This window comes from Ursus americanus, chromosome 2 (assembly GCF_024610735.1).
Source record: "Ursus americanus isolate L20-20 chromosome 2, mUrsAme1.1.p, whole genome shotgun sequence".
NCBI classification, from domain to species: Eukaryota; Metazoa; Chordata; class Mammalia; order Carnivora; family Ursidae; genus Ursus; species Ursus americanus.
The window spans coordinates 76,446,036-76,466,277 of record NC_142128.1 but is presented as its reverse complement, the minus strand read 5'-3'; the positions used below and the strand labels follow the sequence as shown (position 1 = coordinate 76,466,277).

At 48.8% G+C, this 20,242-nt stretch overlaps 2 protein-coding genes across 5 annotated transcripts in view; one reads left to right on the top strand and one right to left on the bottom strand.

Annotated features, from left to right (window-relative positions):
* The window catches only part of KCNH1 (potassium voltage-gated channel subfamily H member 1), a 337,006-nt gene extending 329,252 nt beyond the window's left edge, over positions 1-7,754 (top strand). The window contains exon 11 of the mRNA XM_087866022.1: positions 1,917-7,754. Within this exon, the coding sequence (XP_087722148.1) occupies positions 1,917-2,774 (858 nt within the window). The 3' untranslated portion in view covers positions 2,775-7,754. The remainder of the gene's footprint in view (positions 1-1,916) is intronic.
* HHAT (hedgehog acyltransferase) overlaps positions 7,692-20,242 on the bottom strand; it is a 314,085-nt gene continuing 301,534 nt past the window's right edge. For all 4 annotated transcript variants that reach the window (XM_045787833.2, XM_045787835.2, XM_087857933.1 and 1 more), the window contains one exon: positions 7,692-12,178. In XM_045787833.2, the coding sequence (XP_045643789.2) occupies positions 12,087-12,178 (92 nt within the window). In that variant the 3' untranslated portion in view covers positions 7,692-12,086. The remainder of the gene's footprint in view (positions 12,179-20,242) is intronic.

The following is a 20,242-nucleotide window of genomic DNA, read 5'->3' as shown; positions in this document are numbered from 1 at the left end:
ATGGGCCAGTGCTGTCACAGGAGTCATCTTGTGTTGGCTTTACACCAAGTCAGAGAAGTGGGGACTTTTCCCACTTTTGAAGGAGGAAACTGAGACTCAGAAGTTAAGATGCCTGCGTGAGGTCACACAGTGGGGCGGCACAGCTGGGATTTAATTCTTTCTGACCCCAAAGCCCATGTTCCTGGCCTGCCACCCCGTGTGCCTCCCCAAGACCTGAGAATCCTGTGGCGGGTCCTCGGGGCAGGTTCTGGGTTGTTCCCAGGCTGCCCGCACACGGCACAGGGGTTTCCAGATTGCGATGATGGAAAAGCTGCTGCTCTCCCTTACACAGGCCTCTCCTCTGCTTCTCAGTGATCTCAAGACGGGGCCTCAGGCCAGTGATTTCTTTTTTTTTTTTTTTTTAAGATTTTTTTTTTTATTTATTTATGTGACAGAGACAGCCAGCGAGAGAGGGAACACAGCAGGGGGAGTGGGAGAGGAAGAAGCAGGCTCATAGCGGAGGAGCCCGATGTGGGACTCGATCCCGGTACGCCGGGATCACGCCCTGAGCCGAAGGCAGACGCTTTAACGACTGCGCTACCCAGGCGCCCCAGGCCAGTGATTTCTGTAACAATATACTGCCGGTGGCTTCCCACAAGTTCAGATGTGGGACACGTCAGACATGTCCCTGAGTGCACCTGCCACATGCCACGTAAGCCAGAAATGACACGGCTTTCCCACAATCGGGGGTCAGCGCAGGGGAAAGCCCGGTCATGTGTGGCTCTTGCTGCACGCAGGGCCGGATTCACGGCCTGGCTTGCTGACCGTCCGTCCGCCCTCCGCATGAAGCACGGTGATCACCAGTGCGCACCTGCTGGACGCCTGATGGGTCTGGGCTTGGATGGCTCGGGTAGGAGTCGCTTACGGCAAACCTTTATGTGACATTTAGCTACCCTGAACCTTGGTTTTCCTCTTCTGTAGAATGGGAATGTGTCCCCGAGCCCCAGTGCTGCTACACGGAATACAGGAAGTAGCATTTAAGGGTCTTACGAGCCATCCCGGCGGTTGTTAGTGTCAGGACAAGGCCGCGTGCGAGGCCGTGCGCTCTTCCCCTGTGAGCCGCCTGCGGACAGGGAGGGCTGCCAAGTGAGACTTGCTGTTGCTTTCACAGCCAGCCGAGTTCGCTTAGGGTCCGGACCTGCAGAAGCCAGTGGCCATGTCAGCCGTGGCCCTGCCTGGGACTCCCCTGAACCTTCCGGGCCTGGAACGTGGTGTACAGCAGCGTGCTCAAACGTTCACGCCCGCGTCACAGATTCCAGGCCTTCCTGTCCGGAAGTTCCAATGTGGCAGGTCGGAGGCAGGGTCAGAAAAATGATTTTTGGGGGTGCCTGGGTGGCATAGCGGTTAAGCGTCTGCCTTCGGCTCAGGGCGTGATCCCGGCGTTCTGGGATCGAGCCCCACATCAGGCTCCTCCGCTGGGAGCCTGCTTCTTCCTCTCCCACTCCCCCTGCTTGTGTTCCCTCTCTCGCTGGCTGTCTCTATCTCTGTCGAATAAATAAATAAAATCTTTAAAAAAAAAAAAAGAAAAGAAAAGAAAAATGATTTTTGAAAAGCTGAACTGCAGGCAAGGACCGCTTCACCGGGGCCAGCTCAGGCGCCAGGACCGTCTCCGGGGCGGAGGCCATTTGGCATCCCCAGCCTCCCCGGCATGTGGGGATGGAGAGGGTGGGTTTGTTTCTCTTGAAGACGATGAGGGCAAGAGTCATTCCTGAGAACGAGGGTCGAGGGTCGGGAAAGGCAGGGGTGGGAAGGCCCTGAGCAAAGCCCAGGGAGGCTCAGTAGGGATGTGGGCACACGGTGCGTGCACGCAGCCCTTGGGTGCCCAAGAGGCTGACTGCAGAGGGACTGAGCTTTGCTGTCTTTCTGTCTCCCTGCAGATTGTGTTCCGGAAGATCAGCGACGTGAAACGGGAGGAGGAAGAGCGCATGAAACGCAAGAATGAGGCCCCCCTGATCTTGCCCCCGGACCACCCTGTCCGCCGACTCTTCCAGAGGTTCCGGCAGCAGAAGGAGGCCCGGCTGGCCGCGGAGCGGGGCGGCCGCGACCCTGACGACCTAGACGTGGAGAAGGGCAGCGCCCTCCCCGAGCACGCCTCGGCCAACCACAGCCTGGCGAAGGCCAGCGTGGTGACCGTGCGCGAGAGCCCTGCCACACCCGTGGCCTTCCAGGCGGCCTCCTCGGCGGCGGTGGCAGACCACGGCAGGCTGCACGCGCCCGGGGCCGAGTGCCTGGGCTCCAGGGCTGGCGGCGGCGACTGCGCCAGGCGCAAGGGCTGGGCCCGCTTCAGGGATGCATGCAGCAAAGCCGAGGACTGGAGCCAGGTGGCCAAGGCCGAGTCCATGGAGACGCTCCCCGACAGGACCAAGGTGTCCGGAGAGGCCACGCTCAAGAAGACGGACTCATGTGACAGCGGCATCACCAAGAGTGACCTGCGTCTGGACAACGTCGGCGAGGCCAGGAGCCCCCAGGACCGGAGCCCCATCTTGGCGGAGGTCAAGCATTCTTTCTACCCCATCCCCGAGCAGACGCTGCAGGCTGCGGTCCTGGAGGTGAAACAGGAGCTGAAGGAGGACATCAAGGCCTTGAGCACCAGAATGACGACTATTGAGAAGCAGCTCTCCGAGGTACTCAGGATATTAACTTCCAGAAGATCCTCTCAGTCTCCACAGGAGCTGTTTGAGATATCGAGGCCCCAGTCCCCAGAATCAGAGAGAGACATCTTTGGAGCAAGCTGAGTGGTCTGTTTAAAAAAAAAAAAGAAGAAGAAGAAAAAAAAAAGTCAAAGATAAAGCCCCGCCTCCCTGCCCTAGACGCCACCCCCACCACACACACCTACACGACCACCAACTTCCAAAGTAGGCTTTTCCTGACGGAGAATCAGAGCAGGGCTGGTCGCTCAGGCCCACGCCCTCTCTCTCTCTCTCTATCTGGGAGCAGACGTGGGAAGAGGCGCATGCTACCGCCCTGCAGGATGGCAGCTGCTCTCGAACTGTCTGCACAATTTTGGAAGAGGGGGCATGCTGTCTAAAGGGTATTTTCCTTCATTTTTAATTTTTTACTGCCACAATCTTTGTAAAAGATGACAACCACTAGAAAAGAGGAGCAGCTATTTGGGGATTGGTGGGAGCGCTCCAGAGAACCCCTCATGGGTTCTCCCCCCCAGGCTGGGCTCCTGCGCCGAGACCCCAAAGACTGTGGTGGGCACAGGGTTTTCCCAGCATTCCCTGTCCTTGTACAGCCCATGTCTGTCATCACCTTCTATTTTCCTACAGTAGTCATTTGTAACAAGCCCGGGACAAGGGGAGCTTCAGGGACAGGGAGGGCAGAGCCTTGCAACTTTCTGTCTGTCATGGTTAAGGCCAGAAAGCAGTGAGGTGCTCTGGGTGCCTCCCATTGACACTGAGAGCCGGGAATCCTCGGGTCTCCTCTCCCAGTAGAGGAGCCAGAGAGGGGCCTTCAGGAAGCAGCCTCTCCGGGCTGTGGTCTGCAGCCTGCTGTCCTGGGAGAGGCCACAGGGAGGGCTCCAGAAGCCTCACAGGCACCTCTGGCCCTGCCCCATGCCACTGTCCTCCTCGCGTGGGCCCCTTCGCTTCTTTTTCTTCTCGGCCTCCCCCCCAGTGTTCCCGTGGCCTTCCTCAGGGCGTGTGGCATCGGCAGGAAGGGCGATGAGCCCAGAGTTGCTTTATTAGCAAAGCAGACACACACATGCACACACACACAACCTCAGAAAAACGATTGTAGCAAGTCCCATGTTTATATTATGATTCTCACTGGGATTGATGGCCCCTCAGAAGTTTGTATTTTGCCCACTACATGGGGTCATCAGAGGACCCTTGGGATCCATGCTTGGCCTTACTTTAAAATTGTAACTTCTTTTTCTGCTCCTACAGTCAGTAGGACTTCAGGAGAAAGCACGAAGCCTGCAGGGCTGCTTGCTTCAGGAGCGGCAGAAAGAGAACGAGGCAGTGGTTCTCCAGCTGGCTCTGTAGGGTGCTGGGGGGAGGCGGCCCAGGAAGGCCTGACGGTCCCAGAGCCCTAGGTCCCTACACCACGATGCTCGGGGACACTCCACTGCCTCCGAGGCACCTGGGGTCAAATTATTCATGTGTCTGGGCACCTTCCAGGGGCGTCTGAGAAAGGAAAGAGGTCTCTCCCAGGCCTAGTGGAACTAGCTCAGGTGTATGCCCTGCAGAGAGGGTCAGGACCTCAAAACTTGACAAGCAAGGCTGGAAGTTCAGCTCTAAGCACTAGCTTGGAGAGAGAATTAGGAGTGCAGGGGATCCAGGGTGCTGGCTTGCTGCGTGGGTCACGCCGCAGCACCTCGCCCCTGCACCTGGCATGGCTTTGCTACACAGATCCTGAACCTGTTAGTCCCCTCAGTACTGAAGGGGACCTGCCAGGGTGGGACTGGCCCTATAAAGATACTCGGCATCTCTGAAGGCCTCCTGTCGGCACCCACCTACCCCCCTGCCCCTTTGGTCCTGCTCAGTGGCCATGACAGGTCCCAGGACTTGGCCTTAGCTGTCTGTGCAGAATGGGGCTGTCCTCTCCTGGCTCCCACTGGCACAGGTGGCCCTGGGGAACAGAGGTCCAGGAGGTGGAGAGAAGATTCCTTCCCCAGGAGTCCCGTGCACTTAGGCCGCTCCTCATGGGAGGCTTATCGGGGTGGCTCCTGGCTTCCCGAGGCTGAGACATTATTCGATTTAGCCTCAGATGGCAGCATACAAAGAAGAGGAAGTCTAATTTCCCAAGGCCGAGTCATGACTGTTTGTGACTCTGGATAAAGCATTGAGACTTTAAGTCTCCTTGAGAAGCTGCCAACTAGTCCAGAGGCTATAAAAGATCTGGAATCCCATCTGCCCCAGAATGTTCTAGTTTGGCATTCCTTAAATGTGCTCATTAGCCCTCTCCTGAAGTTTAGTCCCCACTACTTTCAAGTCAGGGCAAGGGCCCTAATAACTCCATCGTCCAGCCTCAGAAGCACCTGCCCGGCTCTCTGCGGGCTTGATGACAGGCTCCTGTCCAGCGCCCTGCAGGCCAAACTAGAAGGGCCCTTCCCTTCCCCACTGACTCTGCCAGAGGGCACAGGTGCCCCCATTGGGGTCTGAAGGGCAAAGACGCCGATGTGCCAGGCTTGAAAGTCCACACTCTGGGGGGAAAAATAAAGCTTCATGAATGTACTTGTGGATTGACTCCTAGGATTTGAGTGGGGCTCAGGACCAGAAGCCCGGATCCTGCAGAGGGAATGTGCTCATCTCGGGGTCCAGGGCTCCCATGTGAGCCTGTGGTGACAGATGACCACAGTGGCTGGGTGTGCTCTTAGTCTTCTCCACTTAAGGATTATAGGGACTTTTGCTTTCTTTCCTTTGAAAAAGAAATTTTTTTTTTTAATGAGCCAAACCTTCTCTCCTTTCATCTTTATGACATGCACTTGGCCGTGGGCTTTGTGCTAACTACCTACTCTTGCCTGGATGCTGCTCTGGCTTCCCGAGCAAGGGCCACAAGCTTCAGATACTGACCAAACCTCCCACTACCCGGCGGCTGAAGAGAGCTTAGGGAAACACAGCGTCACCAGGTGTCAGACTGAACATTTAGACTTTAGAAGTTACGCTGAGAGATATTTACCCGTTATTTTTTCCCTTCCAAGGGAAGGGGACATAATGTATGATACCATCGCCCAGTACTTGCTGGGTACTTGATCTCATAGTTAAACTCCTTAACCTTGAATGTTATTCGTAGGGAGGCTCCACTTCCCAGAGAAAGTCCCTGCTTTGGGGCCAGCGGTCCTGCGCCCGCACTTGGCTGCTTGTTGACCGTGCTCTCCTCTCCCCACTGACGGAGGTGTGGGGGTGACGCCTGAGTCTATGAAATAAGACAGCCAACAAGATGGTGCGCTCATTCTCGGTGAGGACGCGGACTCCAGACTGAGCTGCTGGCCCATACCCCTGCAGGGACGCCTCCACCAAGTGTGACAAGGTTCCCCCGATAAGGAAAGGGAGGCAGCCCTCTGTTTGAGAAGCCCTGGTTTTGTGTGCGACTTTGATATCTGCACCTTCAACCACCGCACTCTCTTGTGCTCAGACCTGGCTTGTTTCTCAGACCATTCTTGATATTCTCAACCTCAGGCTACATCTGTGTGCAGAGTTCGCAGCCAGCAGCAGGCAACCAGTGGCTTGAAACATCTCTGACGCTACAACAGCATGGGCCCAGTGTTTCAGAGCGGTTCCCGTTTCTTGTTGTCCAATTCCTGGGCCTGTGTTACCCTCAACCTCCTAGATCCTATGTGCTGTTGCTGGCCAACCATCAGGCCCTTTTCTGGAACCTTCTTTCAGAAGTGGAGCCAGCATGGCTCAGAGTAAAAAATGCACTGCACCACCACACCCCATCCCGCAAGCTTCCCCTATCGAATCCTTCGGTGGAAGGTGAAAGTAAGAAGCCAGTCGTTAGAATTTTTGTCCAAGCCTCTGTGGGGACTAAAAGAATGCCTTAGGAGTCCCAGGTGAAGGGAGAGCCTCCTCTCCCCTTGGTGCATTGACCACCACATGGCACATGCACCCTGGAAAATTTTGGAGCCCTGGTGGGGATACAAGTTGCTGATGTGCATTTGATAAATAGACTGTACAATGTTTTGCAATAAAGATGTTTAGCCTTAAGACCCTTGAATGAACTCCAGCTGGGATGGAGCTGCCAACACTCCCCCTCCTCCCTCCTCATGTCGTGTTGCTTAAAGAGGAACCCACTGAGGGCACACTCAGACCCCAGGGTAGCCTCTCCTCCATCACTAAATTGTACTGCCTTCTCGCTCGCTTCAATACCAATACTTTCACCAGCTCCTGTGCCCTCCAGCTGGGGGGGGGGGCGGTTCACTGTCCCCTCAACACCGACCGCAGCCATCAGAGAAAGCACCATTTTCTCACACAAGGTATTCACGTTGAGAAGCTTGGATCTCCACTCCCCTCCCCCACCACACACAGTTCAAAAGAATCAATGTGAATTTGCAGCTTAAATTAGTTTCAAATGAAACTTCTTTCTCATGCGAGCAAATCAGACTTATTCTGGAACCTCTAGAACTGGACTCGAATGCCTTGCAGGTGCCGGACCTCGTGGGTGCCCCCCCCCGCCCCGCCTTTCAACCTAGAGCCTTGGTCTCTTTATCTGTGACTTCAGAGTCGGTCAACGGATCTACTAGTTGCTCAATGAGAAGTTCGCGGATCTTGTATCAGGATACGAACAATGAGAAAGACCTTCATGAAGACAACAACCCCGCCCCAGTGAATGTATTCTCTTAATATTCAGACGTTCTGTTTGTGCATCAGTTGAAAACTGCCCACATCTAACGTTTCGCCAACGCCGTAAGGACACTTCTACTCCTGAGCAGTCCGTCTATCTGAGGCTCTCCTTATATTGACACTCTTTCCATTGAGTCCCGCCAAATCCTTCATTGGGTTTTTCTTTTTCCTTCGCATCTGCCACTTTGTCCAAATGAGCATGAATAGACAGAAGTGCAAATGAGCTGATACTATTTTTATGGTCAGTTTATGCTGCCAGAAACTCCACTGTATGTGTGCAGCTTGGGAATGGTAAGAGGAATACGCGGGCCCCTCCATGGATGATATCCCCTTCTCAACATTTTTAAACAAGCACAAATGATATTTGTAAAAAAAAAAAAAAAGTTTAATTTTATTTATTACGGTAATAAACTATTTTATACATGATATTTGCTTTTGCCTTTTCTTACACAATTTTAAGGTACTGAATTGGTGTTCTGACCCCAGATGGCAGAACAAGGATGGTACTTTCTGTTCCTTTTCAAGAGCTTGGGAGGCCAGAATGTGGAGAGTCCCCGTAAGTATGGTTTTGGAGACCTTAGAATTCTAGAGACCCCCAGATTGCATGTCTAAGGACAGCACAGCAAGAGAACGGTCGTGAAGGTACTTTGCCATCTGATCCAGAAATAGGGCTGTATCTGCTCTTCAGACGTCCCGAGATGCCTGCCAGAGCTGGCATCAGTGGAAAACTGCAGTACAAAATGCATTGATTTAACACGTATCTGAACGTGACCTCCCAATGAGAAGTGAACTTTTACATTTTTAACAATTTGGATTGAAATGTTTTAGATAGATGAATGCTTCCCTGCCTTTTAAAATAGAGTGTCAAAAACATAAGTGAATCTTTTTGGAATGATTCCACATCCACCATATGAGTTCTGATCTGTGCTTGAAATCATGGGTGGTCTCCGAAGCCAGTAAGGCAGAGGACTGCTTGCCCCTCAATGAACTAGGCCTATATACCAGCACTCTCAGTTTGGCTGTGGTTTTAGTACTTGCTTTAATAATTGCTTCCTGCACCTGGTGAAATTCTCCACGGGCCTGTCAACCTGAGTTCTTATTTCATACCACTGGACCGCATTTCAAAAGGGGCACTTTTCTTTTTGTAGACAGAACTTAATTCAGAATGACGAATCTGTGATCGGCTTGCCACATTCAGGCCTCTGCTTGATCTCCTAGGGCCGCGGTATGAATACAGCACGCTTAATCATGTCCTGTACAACCTACTATTTCACTACCTTGCAGAAAAGCATAATAAAAATAAACGAAAGGTGATAGTATTTAAAATTCCAAGTAAGGAGGGCATGTATTGCATGGTGCACTGGGTGTTATACGCAACTAATGAATCATCGAACTTTGCATCAGAAACCAGGGATGTACTGTATGGTGACTAACATAATACAAAAAAACATTTAAAAAAATAAATAAAAATAAAATTCCAAGTGATTTTCAGTCAAAAGCCTCACCAAAAAAAGAAAGAAACTCTCACCTAATAAAGCACCTAACATTATATTCTTTTTATATCCTCAATGGTGAAAAAAAATCTCTCTTCATGAATATGATTTTTATAATTAGTCAATTAGTAATAGTACTAATAGTATTAGTAATACAGAGCTAAGATATAGATATGATATTCTGGGTATCAATTAGTAATAGTACTAATAGTAATACAGAGCTAAGATATAGATATGATATTCTGGGTGCCAAAGGGGTGTCAACTATTAGGGGGATTTTGTTGGTTTGTTTTAAAATAAAACAATTTCCCTGAAGAAGGGCCTCAGGTTTCTCAATGCCCACTGAGAAAGGCCAGCACCGTCAAGATAATCTGGCTTCTCAATAGTTGGTCCTATTGTGTGGATATGTTCCAGTACATTTGTTAGAAGACAAACTCATGATATTATGGTTAACTTCTTATACTTAGTCAACTGTTATATTATTATTTTAAATAAGGAAGTGAGCAGTCACAATTTCTTTAAGGGGAACCCCCATCCCACTAAATTACTAGCGTTCCAATATATAGATTATACAATTAGATATGTGATGGATATATTTTCTTTCTAGGCCTGCGGGCTTTAATAGAACAAAAGGCTTTCTGCTGTCATTTCAAACAATTTAATCTGAAGGAATAACATAAGACTTTCAAAGAACACTTTGAAGTCTTCTCGTACGGTCCCGAGAATTTGTCAGAATGACCAAGAGTTGGCCCTCTTTCAGACGTCTTGCTTGCCTCCCTGGGGATCATCTTGGCAATCGTGTTGGAGCTCTCTGGCTTGCCCACAGAGCCTGGTTGAGGTCAGGGGATCCTGGGGCTAGCAGTGACCCTGGACCTTGTCTAGCTGTTTTCCAGCCCCACGCCTGAGGCTGCCCAGGGCTGACGGCTGTGCAGGAACATGTCACATTCTCCTCAGCTGGATGGCTCCATCTTCCCAGGCACTTACAGAGTCTCTCGTTTAAAGCAAATCCAACATTTTATTTCACGTGCATGAAGACAGCTCTATTATCGCTTTCATGTTACAGCTGGAGAATAGCAAGAGGTTCAAGAAAGAAAACAATGGTCCTGGATAACCCACATGTTGGTTCATCAGGCCTCAGATATGTGGTCCGTCAGGTACTAATTCCCGAGAACCCTCTAAATCATGCAATAGCTTCAAAGGAATCCAGGATTATTACTTCCAAATATATCCACCAATTTTTCCAATATAAGTTGAGGGAATGAATAAGCCTCTCTGTTTTTACATAAATGGTGTCTCTGAAGAGTTCAAATTGTATCGTTTACATATGTACATACATCAGACGCTTGCCTACAATCGTCTTCACGCTCCTGTGTGTCCTTAGCCAGCCCCTTCCTTCCTTGTGAACCTGTGGCTGGCCACGCTTCCTGAACTGGTGTTAGTCCATGACCCTGCACTGTAGTCACCGGGGTGCTCGCTCTTCCCAGCCCTATCTCCTCCTGCAAACTTCCCAGCACCTTGGAATCGCCTGCCTGGCCTCCCTGTCCTTTACCCAGGCAGCTGCTGAGGACACTGCTGTCAGCCTGCCTGTCCCTCTGGGTCTGTTCCTTGGAGCAGTCAACGTAGGGTATGCCCACGGCACACCACCTGCTCCATCCACACCAGCTCTCCCAGGCAGAATGGGTAGGAAGAAGGGATGTCAGCAAGACGGCCGGTCCTGCATTCTAGGAATATGGATCTCATTGAGTTAAAAGCCACGGCCAGGACACAAGGGTCACATCAGATAGCAAATGTGAGATACGTGGCCAGACCAGGTCCAAGGGAACCTTTCATTCAATAACAATTTTATCCATGTGTTTGAGATGTATTTAAGTTCTCCCATAATGAGGTAACTATGGATCAAACTTCAAAGCTTCTTCACATACCGCTTGCCCTCTCAAAAAAAAAAAAAATCCAAAGCCAAACAGACATATTCAGCCTTATCTACCACTTGGGGCTATTAGTGGTCTGTCACCCACTTTCCAGAGGAGTGAATAATTAAGAGTTATAGGTGTATAAGGGCGCCTGGGTAGCGCAGTCATTAAAGCGTCTGCCTTCGGCTCAGGGCGTGATCCCGGCGTTCCGGGATCGAGTCCCACGTCAGGCTCCTCCGCTGGGAGCCTCCTTCTTCCTCTCCCACTCCCCCTGCTGTGTTCCCTCTCTCGCTGGCTGTCTCTCTGTCACATAAGTAAATAAAAATCTTTAAAAAAAAAAAAAGAGTTATAGGTGTATAGATTTTAAGCATTTTCTTCAAAAACTATTCCAAATGATTCTACAAAAATGTGATTTATCAGTGCGACAGAAAAGTCTCCATTTTATTTGAAACAAAACAAAACATTGTAAACCACTGAGTGTCAACCACTGAGTGGGAAGATGACTGCTGGGACTTACTCACGTGGAGAGGAGAAAAGACCACAGGAAACCATCTTTACCCTGTCACTAGCCTGACAGCACCTGTCTATGGACGCGCTAGCTCGTGGTTCCTAATTCTGCTTCTTTATTGGGAAATGAAGAGTAACTGTCTGGTAGAGGAACTGCCATGTTTATACTTCTCTGGAAATCTAGGGAACAAGCAGCCAATGCTGATCACCGTGATGGTGTTCCAGTAACAGATCTCCTTGGGCACCAGCCCTTGCAACACTATAGGACAGGTTGTATCTTCTGGGTAATTAGAAACTTGACTGTGGCTTTGTCTCCTCCCTGCTGGGGAGCTGAAGTGTGAAGCTCAGACCCCAGTTCTGGTTCTAGAGACCACACTGAAGGACATGGGGAAGAGGTCACTTAAATGTTAGCAAATTTTTCAGAAATATGTACAGTGGAGAACAGGCCTTATCACTCGTCAGGACTTCTGTGCTCCAGTTGAGAAATGTCTACTGCATTTAATTCTTGGTAAAGTAGAAAGAATCTGAAGGGCCCTTGGGACTGGGTTCTAGACCACAATGTCACCATGTGCAGCTGAGCAAGATACTACTGCTTTGGACCCCTGCTTACTCAACAGGAAAATGATGGAGTGGGGGGAGATGAGCTCCGGGTCCCCAAAGTGAGAAGCCTCTCTGGTTGTCAGTTTTCTATGAGAGCTCAAGCTTCCAGTCTTGGAGTGAGGTAACTTCAACAAAAGATGAGCAGATGACGCACTGGTTCCTTGGAGGTTGTCTTGGTGTGCAAGGTCAGGGTGAAGCACCATTTGCCTTGGAGGCCAGCAGTAAGGGCTGGCGTGCGCCGGGCGGCATTAGTCCACCGAGTATGTCTGCGCCCAGGCAATGCCGACGTGTGAATAGCAGTACAGGAATCCCAGGACAGAGAGGGTCACATATGGCCAGCCTGCAGGGGGAGGACAGAGATGGAAGAGCAGTTAGAAATGTCTGGGGCAGGACCTTTCACAGGTGCCAACTGTCCCCCTTTGGAGAAGGCAACCCAAGAAATATGGGCCTCAGTTGATGCAGGAAGACACCTACCTCCTAGAACACTCCCTGGAACACCAACAACTTGAACTCTACATGCCCACTGGGGTCAGCATAAAATGACTCAAATGGAAATTAGGTTTAGAAATAGGACAAGCTGTAAAAGAATATATATTTAGAAAACTAAAGTAGTTAATAATCAAAAACGAAGAAAGACCCACAGTAAATCTCAAAATATAGATTGGCCGTTATATTGAACTGAGTGCCATCTGTAAGCACACAGAAGGGAGAGCCTAAATTAAACATTTGCTTTCAAAACTCAAAGCTTTTAGTGGTTCCTTCTATAAGTACTTGTCTTAGAATATCTGATGTTCTTTTCTTTCTTCTTCTTCTCCTCTCCCTTCTCCTCCCCCTCAATTAACAGTCCTCTCTGCTGAGTATTTGTCATTTCATGACTTCCATGTCTTCTACATGTTCCACTTACTCAACCATGTATCAGGAGCTCTGGAGATCCAGAGATGCAGTGGAAAATACCAGATGCCAGAACAGGTGATCTCACTCCAGCCTGGGAAAGACACACACACACTACTGGGATTTATGAGCCACACAGCACGTGCTAGATAACGATGTAGACCGAGCACATTTAAACTGGGCCGTGTGGGGTGAGCAAGGGCTTGTCAGATGGAAAGGGACAGAGATAAGCGACCAGAGAGACCACCTCAAGTGTGAACGTCATGGGCCACCCCAGGAGCAGGGCTCATGTCACTGTGACTACTGCACAGGAAGGGGCAGGCAGGGCAGAGAAAGAAGTAGGGAGGAGGCAGTGGGGAGCCACTGAGGGTACTGTACCCCTGCAGGCTATCTTCTTGCTATGCCAACAACCAGCTGCCATTCTTAATAGAAGTTCCATTAATAAGGCATAGTGGTTAAGTGTGCAGGCTCTGAAGTGAACCTGGACGCCAGTTCAAATCCTGGCTCTGCCACTTGCCACCTGTGTGACCTGGAACAACTTGATGCATCTCAAATGTAAAACGAGGAGACGGACAGAGTACCTTTATTAATAGAGTCTTTATAGGATGCCACGGACTGATTGTGTCCCCCCACATTCATGTGTTGAAGCCCTAACCCCCAATGCCTATTTGGAGATGGGGCCTTTGGGAGGTAAATGGGCTGAGATCAGATCATGAGGGAGGAGCCATCATGATGGGATTAGTGCCCCCATAAGAAGGGACACGGAGAGCTTCCCTCCTCTCTCTCTTCCATATAAAGGCACGGTGAGAAGGTGGCCATCTAAAAGCCAGGAAGAGGGTCCTTACCAGGAACCAAATCAGCTGGCATCTGGATCTTGGACGTTTCCAGTCTCTGGAACTGTGAGAAATAAATGTCTGTTGTTCAAGCCACCCAGTCCATGGTATTTTGTTATGGCGGCCCGAGCTGACTAAGACCTGAGGAAGGAATGTGTGGAATGATGTAAAGGCCTGCACGCTGCCTGGCCTCTGATGGACACTAAGGAAAGGTGGTACTAATACTGGGGAGAGGACACAGAAGTCTTTCTCCACCAAGATGAGAGTGATAACAGGGAAGTCCAGCCCTGGTCTTCCTCTGAACTCCTGTTTTCAACTTTCTCCTGAGACTGGCTTGGCACAACACTTCTCCTAGGCCCTGAAGGCAAGAGAAGTGAGGAGAGCGGAGGACTCCCAAGAGCCTGGCTCTAGGCCCAGCCCTCCAGTCCTACCTCCTGCCTGCCAGTGAGCCAGTGTGTTAGCTTCCTGGGGCTGCTGGAGCAAATTGCCACAAGCTTAGTGGCTTCAAACAACAGAAATGCATTCTCTCATACTTCTAGATTCTGGAAGTCTGAAATCAAGGTGTTGGCAAGTCCACCCTCTCTCTAAAGGCTCTTAGGGAGACTCCTCCCTTGCCTCTTCCAGCTTGGATGACCCCAGACACTCCCTGACTTATGGCAACATACCTCCAATCTCTGCGTGTCTTCATGTGGCTTTCTTCCCTGTGCACGTCTTGTGTCCTCTCCTCTTAAAGGACACCAGTCATTGGATTTAGGGCCTACTCTAAATCCAGGTTGATTTCTTCTCAAGACACTTAGCTAATAACGTCAGCAACAACCCTATTTCCAAATGAAGTCACACTCTGAGGTTGCAGATGGACATAAACTGGAGGGGGCGGGTACTAACTGGCCCAGTACAGCCAGGTAATTTTTCAAGCTTTGAAAGGGACCCAATCTTGCCTGGAAGCCCTCAGACACAGATGCCAGGGGACCTGCTGACATCTGCTCCTCAGTGGGCTCAGGAAGCAGGAATTAGGGAGGGGCTTCAGGCCCGGGGAGCACTGTCAGATGTCAGCAGTGTTTGGGACGATGCGTTGGCAGGTGTTTGGTAAACGCAGAACCCAGAAGCTGGCTATGGCGGTGAGAGAATGGGGATGTTTTATTTACACAAAGCTGGGCCTGGGTCATTGGACAGCTGTGCTTGGCCCTGCAGCTGTCAAGGGACATCCATGAAAGCTTCTGGCCAGCACGCAGAACCGTAAGGACGAACATCCCCAGCACCGCCCGGAAGTGTGGCATACGCATGTTCAGTTTGGACCCCAGTTAGGCCCTGAAAATTCCCTCTACCATTAACTGTCTGCCATGCACGGAGGCAGATAGGTAGCATTTAGGAGACCCGTAATCCTGACTCTACTAGGAGGGCCTCAGTTTCTCCATCTACACAATGGGAGGTCAAAAATAAACAGAAGCACATGAAATAAAATCACAGATTTGGTAGAGCTTTTAAAAAGAGTTTCAGAAATGCAAAGAATTACTATAGGACCACCTAAGAAGTAGGTGTAAATAATCTGTGTGTGAAGCTGTTATGTAAACAGCTCACTGGCCCTGTTAACGGGCGTGTTCCTACAGGTAGTAACCCCAGTGCACACTAGAGGGCTGCCAGGACCTCTTACCTTTTCCTGACCTCAGGCGTAAGCTATGTAATGACAAGGAAAAGACAGATTCCACAAGGCACCCTTCCACAGTATTCACCCAGTACTTCACAAGCATTTTCTGTGTGCCTGGCCTGCCCGAGACACCAGACATCAACATCGCCCTCTGTGGGTGTCTGCTATCGGCACAGGGTCTTTGACTGTAGCCGCTGCTAACCAAGCACTGGTGTGGTCCAAGTGTTGGGGGGTCCTTGGGGGCTCAGATGAGCACAGAAAAAGAAACTAGGATGGGCTGTCATTCTGGCAATACTTGAGGGTTGCTATGATGCAGTCATCCTGGCTTGTCAGACATTAACAAAAAAGATGGTGTCAAAAAGGGTTCTGTTCTAACAAATGAACACCAACCTCATCCTGTAGCCCGCACTCTCCCTGGCCTTCCCCATTCTGTGTTCTCCTTCCAGGCTCTCCCTTCTCACCAGGATTTCCAATCCACACTGTCCAGTCAACTTCCATATCCCGTCATCCCTGACCCCATGCATGCACACGCGTGCACACACACACACCATTAATATGGCTCACAAAGCCTGGTGGGCAGTACGGTACTGGTCAAAGGAAAAGATGCTTCTTGAGAGAGTACTTTAAGGCCAAACCCCCTGCACACTCGGTATATTCATGGCTAGGCCCCCAGATTCAATGATGTTTCCTGGTGGGCTTTTGATACCTAGACCTATTAAGATCTAAACAGCTGAAGAGTTTTAACAGACGACAACTAGGCAGCATTGAAGATATTACAAAGAGGATGCTGGCAAGTCAGGCAACGGTTGCAAAAGATTGGGCAATATAGCTGATAAGACTGCCTATCTGATAGCTACAGCTAAATGCATACAAGAATGATGCGTAGCACCATAGGTTCAATTAAGAAGATCGATGCAGGTGGTGCATAGAGGGAGTTAACGGGATGTAGATGGTTGTATCATGATATTGTTAATAGGACACTGGTGAGTTGTATAATAACTACAGCTAATGAGAACAGGTAGGACACAGAGGGAAATGTCTGTGGCTACAAGAAAGCAAGCAGTGTAATTTTACTTGAGGTTATTATAGCTGAGTGATTTTCTGAGCAATTACATCAATCCGAAAAGACTGGAAAGGCTGAGGATCAGGAGAGTGGAGGAAAAGACCATTATCATGCAGGGCCATGAGAAGTCAAAGGATATATCAAATTGGTTTTCTGGAAAGTGATGGGATAATCAGAACAAGCAGCAAGTCTAATGAAAATCTTTGTTTAAACGGTAACATTGCAAGATGATTGCAGCCACTGTGGAAAACAGCATGGAGGTTCCTCAAAAAATTAAACACAGAATTATCACATATAGACCCAAAAGAACTGAAAGAACAGGAAGAGATATTTGCGTTCCTACGTTCACAGCAGCATTGCGTACAATAACCAAAAGGTGGAAACAACTCAAGTGTCCACTCACAGATGAATGGATACCCAAAATGTGGTCTATACACACAATGGAATATTATTCTGCCTCGAAAAGGAAGGAAATCCTGACACAAGCTACAGCTTGGATGAATCTTGAAGATATTATGCTCAGTGAAATAAGCCAGACACAAAAGGACAAATACTATATATGAAGTCCCTAGAGTAGTGAAATTCATAGAGGCAGAAAGTGGAATGGCAGTTGCTAGGGGCTGGGGGGAGTTACTGTTTAATGGTACAGGAGTTTCAGTTTTGCAAGATTAAAGTTCTGGAGATGGATGGTGGTAATGGTTGCATAGCAACGTGAATGCGCTTAATACCACAGAACTGTACACTTAAAAATGGTTAAAATGGCAAATTTTATGTTATATAAAATTTACCACAATAAAAAATTCTATGCTGAAAGAAGACATCAACCAAATAATATATACCATATTATTCCATTTATTTAAAATGACACTTGATTTATAGTAACGAAAAGCTTGTCAGTGGTTGCCAGGGGCTGGAGCAGAGGGCGGGACAAATTACAAAGGGGACACCAGGAATCTTTGGGGATGATGAAAATGTTTTGCGTCTTGATTACGGGAATATTTTCAAGGGTATATACAACTGGAAAATACCCTAAATGAATATATTTTGCTATGCATAAATTATTTCTCAATAAAGTTGTAAAAAAATTCAAAAGTTGAAAAAATGAAAAAAAAATTTGAAGGTAACATTGGAATATTAGCGAATCACAATCTTGCAGTATTCCGCCACAATGTCCTAGCTTACATATGCCCTCAGGTATTCGAACAAAAGATGCACATCCAAGAAGATACAGTTCACTTTTAAATGATGACAGGTTTTCAATCCTTCATCTTCCTGGGGGCAGGAGGACTTGCCATGTGTAGGACTGAACTGTGGGCTCCCGTGATGCTCTCTTCCACTGGGGCCTCTGAGCGGGCGGACAATGCTAAGAGCTCGCTCTTAACTATGCAGACACACTCAGCAGCTGAATCAGCACAAATCCCTATCCCAGGGAAGAAATCAATCCTTCCTAATGGGAGAGAAGTTAATTGAGTTGCTGAATTGTGTATGAGCTATCAATTACCCCATCAAAGGCTCACTCAGCTGTCAGTCTGGGCAATGCTCCTGAGCCTGTGGCCGCCATCTTGGCTCTAACAGGGCTTTTTCAAAGGCCACATCCTACTGCTAACCATTTTTAGAAGAAAATGGCTGGTGACCACCATATGAACAAACTCAGCAGGGAAGCCTTTCTCTTGCCCTTTCTCCCAGTCAGCCAGCACCATAGTCTCTGTCCGCATGTGAGTAGTTTATGAAGAATATGGAATCTACTATACAGTTTACAAAGAAGACACAGTCGTAGTGAATGCTTACAACACTGCAAGATAGAAATCATTAACAGATACCAATATCCTTGCTTGTAGCCACACTGCCTCAAAAGGGCCCAGAGTCCACACCCCAAGCCCAGAATGTCAGATTAAATTCTATTTGGAGAAAAGTCTGAAGGACTTCAGTCTTTCCTTTAATTTTTATCTATAATAATCTGTCTTTTGCCATTAACAATGCCATAGCCTCCTCCTTGCATCCACCCACGCAAGTTTTCTAGACAGAGGCTCTGATGCCCGGCTGTCCACTGATCCTTTCATTCATCCACTGCTCATTTGTCACCTTGCTGGGTCACAGTTCTCCTTGGGGTTAAGGAACACTCACTTTCAGCTTGGCCCTTGGGTCCCTAAAGCTGAATGGATGGACTCTCACTTTCTCGTCTCTTAGAGCAGCAATGTCATTCAGTGACTCAAAACCATTCTAAGAAAGGAAGAAGAGGAGGTTCCCATTATTCATGAGAGCCACTAGGCTAGAAAGGAAACAAGTCTCACCTCCCCAAACTCTCCTTGGTTAAACGCAAGGCTTCAAATGTGAAGCATGCATTATCATTATTAGATGCCCTCAACATATCCACCCATATCCCTGGGGATGCAGGTGCATATGTAACAGCCCACGTTGCCATCCTGGGAAGACAGATACGAGGCTGATGAATTTCAGCCTCCACGGATAGCCTCTGTGAAGGGCTAGACTCGGAGAAGGATATCCAATGGGGGAATGGAATGAAGAGGTGAGTTCCAGGAGATGCTGCAGAAAAGAGTCATGGGACTTGGTGACTGACGGATTTGGGGGCCAAAGAATACATTCCCTCTCACTGACCCTTAGCATTGCTCACAGAGTACCCTTGGGGCTGACATTCAGCCAGTGCACATCAGAGGGACCCCACCTAACGTTCACAGGCTGATTCAATACCCTACTAGTTAGTAAAAGCCATGATCCCAGCCTTTCCCTCATGACCTGTTCTCTGATTTCACATCAAAAGGGGCAAACCCCTGGTTCTGTAGGGGCCTTCAGGACTCGCTCCAGAGCATGGCTGCCGTCTCTCTGGACTGATGGGTCTGTGCCCATGCCTTACATTTGTTAGATGTGCTGAACACCAGCTCCCCACTCTATACATACATTGTCCTGCTTTGGTGGCATCTTCCACTCTGAGGCCAGCAGGGGTTGAGAGTTCCTCTCCTTAGAGAACCAGTTCAGGCATTGGACCCTCGTGCTAGGGAGTTAGCTCGAGATCTGAAAAGCACCACTACCCCTGTGGCCCCAGCACTCTCTGCACCATCTCCCCAGCCTCGCTGTCATTTCATTAATTATTCGGAGTAACTTTACACACTGTTGCCTTTGTTAAAAGAGCTCGCTCCTGACAGCACTTTATTTTTAACAATATTCAGGCCTGATGGGGAGAAATGATAAGGTGCCTTGGTAGCTTTATTTAAATCTTATTTACTCCAGTAGTCCCAGCCTGGAGATAACATGGAGCCATTCATCAAACAGTCCTGAGCCTGCAGACCTTCCTTCAGAGCTCAATTTTGAGCTGTAACCTTAAAAAAGCTATAGGGCAGGAGCCTTTTCCCATCAGAGGGCTACCTTTTTTTTTGCAAGAGCAAAGCTGCCCAGGCTTCGAAGCCTGTAAACTGCTGGATCTGTTTTCAAACACACGGGGATAATGACAGAAGGTGTGAAGGATAGGCTCTTGCCACTTTAGGGTTAAATAACAATTTTTTTTTTTTTGGTGTAAGAACATGATATTTATTTATTTATTTTTGTAATATTTTTTTATTATATTATGTGTGTCACCATATAGTACATCCCTGGTTTTTGATGTAAAGTTCCATGATGAATTAGTTGCATAAAACACCCAGTGCACCATGCAATACGTGCCCTCCTTACTATCCATCAATTTCTTACCTTCATATGGTTTACAAACCTGGGCCTCAAACCCAGGATTTGAGGCCTTTGTGATTTTTCAAAGAATTCTCAGCTGCCTCTTTCACATCCTTTCATGAGAAAGGAGGACTAGATGCTTCTAATCTGTCCATGAAATTAAAGCATGAAATCCTGGGGCCCTGGCTTTCTAACATGAGCCCACAGCAGAATCACCTGGAGGCCAAGTCAAAAGACGATGCAGGCTCCCAGCCCCCAGTTTCTGATCCAGGAGGACTGCAGCCAGCCTGGGAT